At 45.3% G+C, this 2500-nt stretch overlaps 1 protein-coding gene across 1 annotated transcript in view; it reads right to left on the bottom strand.

The window, feature by feature from the left end:
- Positions 1–1497, bottom strand: part of LOC308149664 (arf-GAP with dual PH domain-containing protein 1) — a gene marked incomplete at both ends in the record, with an annotated part of 12074 nt that extends 10577 nt beyond the window's left edge. The window contains 2 exons of the mRNA XM_080522555.1: positions 43–173; positions 1410–1497. Coding sequence (XP_080378681.1) covers positions 43–173; positions 1410–1497 — 219 coding nt within the window. The remainder of the gene's footprint in view (positions 1–42; positions 174–1409) is intronic.
- Between the last annotated feature and the right edge of the window lie 1003 nt (positions 1498–2500).

Raw genomic sequence — 2500 nt, forward strand, 5'->3', positions numbered from 1 at the left:
TCACGTTGCCGGTGTCATAGAGGGATTTGGGAGTCATTTTACCGTTACTTCGTGGTCTTCCCAGTGGGACAGGCTGAGGGATTTGACCTTCCCGATGTCCGGAATGTTCCTGTGGATGCCGGAGCATGCCAGACAGATGAACACTCCCAGCGAGCACGAACCCCACTCTGGATCTGAGGATGGTGGAGAGAGAGAGAGAGAGAGAGACAGAGAGAGAGAGAGGGATATGGAGGGAGTAAGGGGAGGAGGGAGGGAGTGAGTAAGGGAGGGAGAGAGAGAGAGAGAGGATTGTGGGAAGGGAGGGAGGGAGGGAGGGAGGGAGGGATTAAGGGCGAGATGTTTAGTATTCTTATAAACAGAAATCGTTCTTACAATTCAGTGGTCATCTCCCTCTCTCTCTCACACACAGACCTTTGACCCACACAGTTGTGTTTATTTTAGTGTGGGGGAGTCTCTCGCCCTCTCTTTCATACATTCCCTGACCTGAGCCATATCTTGTGTTTACTTAAGCTTGACCACACCTGGGCTATCTAGCTGCCACGCCCATGGCCCAGCCAGGCCGAGCCAACCCCAGCCATGGAGGTGTGGAGACATGTTGCAATGGCTTGTTAGCCCTTATCTTTTAGCTTCTCTAATCTAAAACAATCTTCCTTTATAATCTCAAACAAACTCAGTCAAGGTGAGAGAGGTATGGGTCACATTGAAGAAATGGCCACATTCTTATAGCCCGTACTGAGAAACGTACCTGTCTTGCAAATAAACTCTGAGAGAAAACCGATGCTGCTCAATTATATAGGCCTACATCATTAGATATTGTAAAAAAAAAGATAATTATACAGGAGGGCCGCCGGAATAATGAGTATTTTTCTTTTATTGCTCGTTTAATGACAGTACTTTTATGAGGCGGTGGATGAAACATCAATTGGCAGTAGATTGCGCATCGTAATAGAACCGACATGGGACAAATTGTCGCCCATTTGGAAAGTCAATTTGATTTTTGTAAAAATAATTTGGCAGATGATATTCAAATATGAATACATTTAATTAGTCAATTAAAAGTCGAGCAAACATGTTCTCCTTGACAAAAAAACGTTCATTAATTCAGTTAACTTCGTTAAAGTTTTGGTCTCTAGGCCTAGTATTACCATCGAGTAGAAATCAGCATATATAGGCCTAGGAGAGTTTTTTTTTTTTTTTTTTTTTAAATAAAGGGCATTACAGAGGTAGGGTTTTTCTTTCTCTTCTCGCAGGCCCTACGCGTCAGCACATGTTGAATGCCATCGCCCGCTCTCTCCAACCCTCCCTCCTCTCTCTCTCCAACCCTCCCTCCTCTCTCAGGTTGCGCTCCATTCCATGGTAGAAGTCTTCTGCAGCGAAGCCTGCAGCCTTGGTACACTGTTTCCACTTACCAGGCGCGCCACAGTCTGCGCACGCGTCATTGCCAGGCTTCTGGAGAATCTCTCTCAGTGCCCGTGTTGCCCTCTCGTTCGTGGACATCTCAACCGTCCGCTCGGCCCTATACTGTTGATGACCGCCGGGAAATCACGGCATACACAAATGTGTTTACGGGCACCACGGCTCCCACAGAAACGTAGGCTAAGCTCCGGACAAGTCCCCACAGGTATCCGCAGACAAGAAAGGATTGGTATGCCTTGCTGGGTTCAACTGAAAAAAAGAAAAGAAATGAAGACTATAACAATCAGATCAATAAGCGTCAGACAGATTAATCCATTCAGTTATGACCGCTCTTCTATCGATTCGCCCCACATGTGCAACCCTAGGCAATCTCTAAAGACTAATAAAGTATCTCTAAGGCTTACCGAGTTGCGAGGTACGTTTACAGCTTACCTTCTACTCTCCGATTCCCCTCCCAGAGGGTGTGTGTAGTGGGGACGGAAATCCTACACTCGGAAGTAAAATGCAGCAGTTGTTCAAACTTGCTGTTCCGCATAATTGTAGGTTAGCACACACTCACACACTCACACACACACACACACACACACGCACACACGCACACACACATACACGCACGCACGCACGCACGCACGCACACACACACACACACACACACACACACACACACACACACACACACACACACACACACACACACACACACACACACAAGGGATCTAGGGCTAGCTACATTGCATAATTCAAACAAACCGCTAAGTAGCCTAATTATTAAAACATTATTACTTAATAATAATAATACATTTTTACTGCATAATAATTCACCTGGTTGTGCGCTGCCTGCCATATCAGCTGTTACGAACATATAGGTCTAGTCATAGTCTAAAGCCCATAGACTATTTGTTTCAACAGCAATAAAAGCTTACAACTAACATAGGCAATGCAAGAGGTTTATGAAATATGCATTGATCGACATTGCAAAAGCCTTCCAGGTTATTGGAGAATGCTTGACCGATCATCATCATCATCATCATCATCATCATCATCGTTATGAATCAACTGAAAACACTGTCGCACATCATGTCAC

The sequence above is a fragment of the Nansenia antarctica genome, assembly GCF_963989245.1.
Source record: "Nansenia antarctica genome assembly, chromosome: 2".
NCBI classification, from domain to species: Eukaryota; Metazoa; Chordata; class Actinopteri; order Argentiniformes; family Microstomatidae; genus Nansenia; species Nansenia antarctica.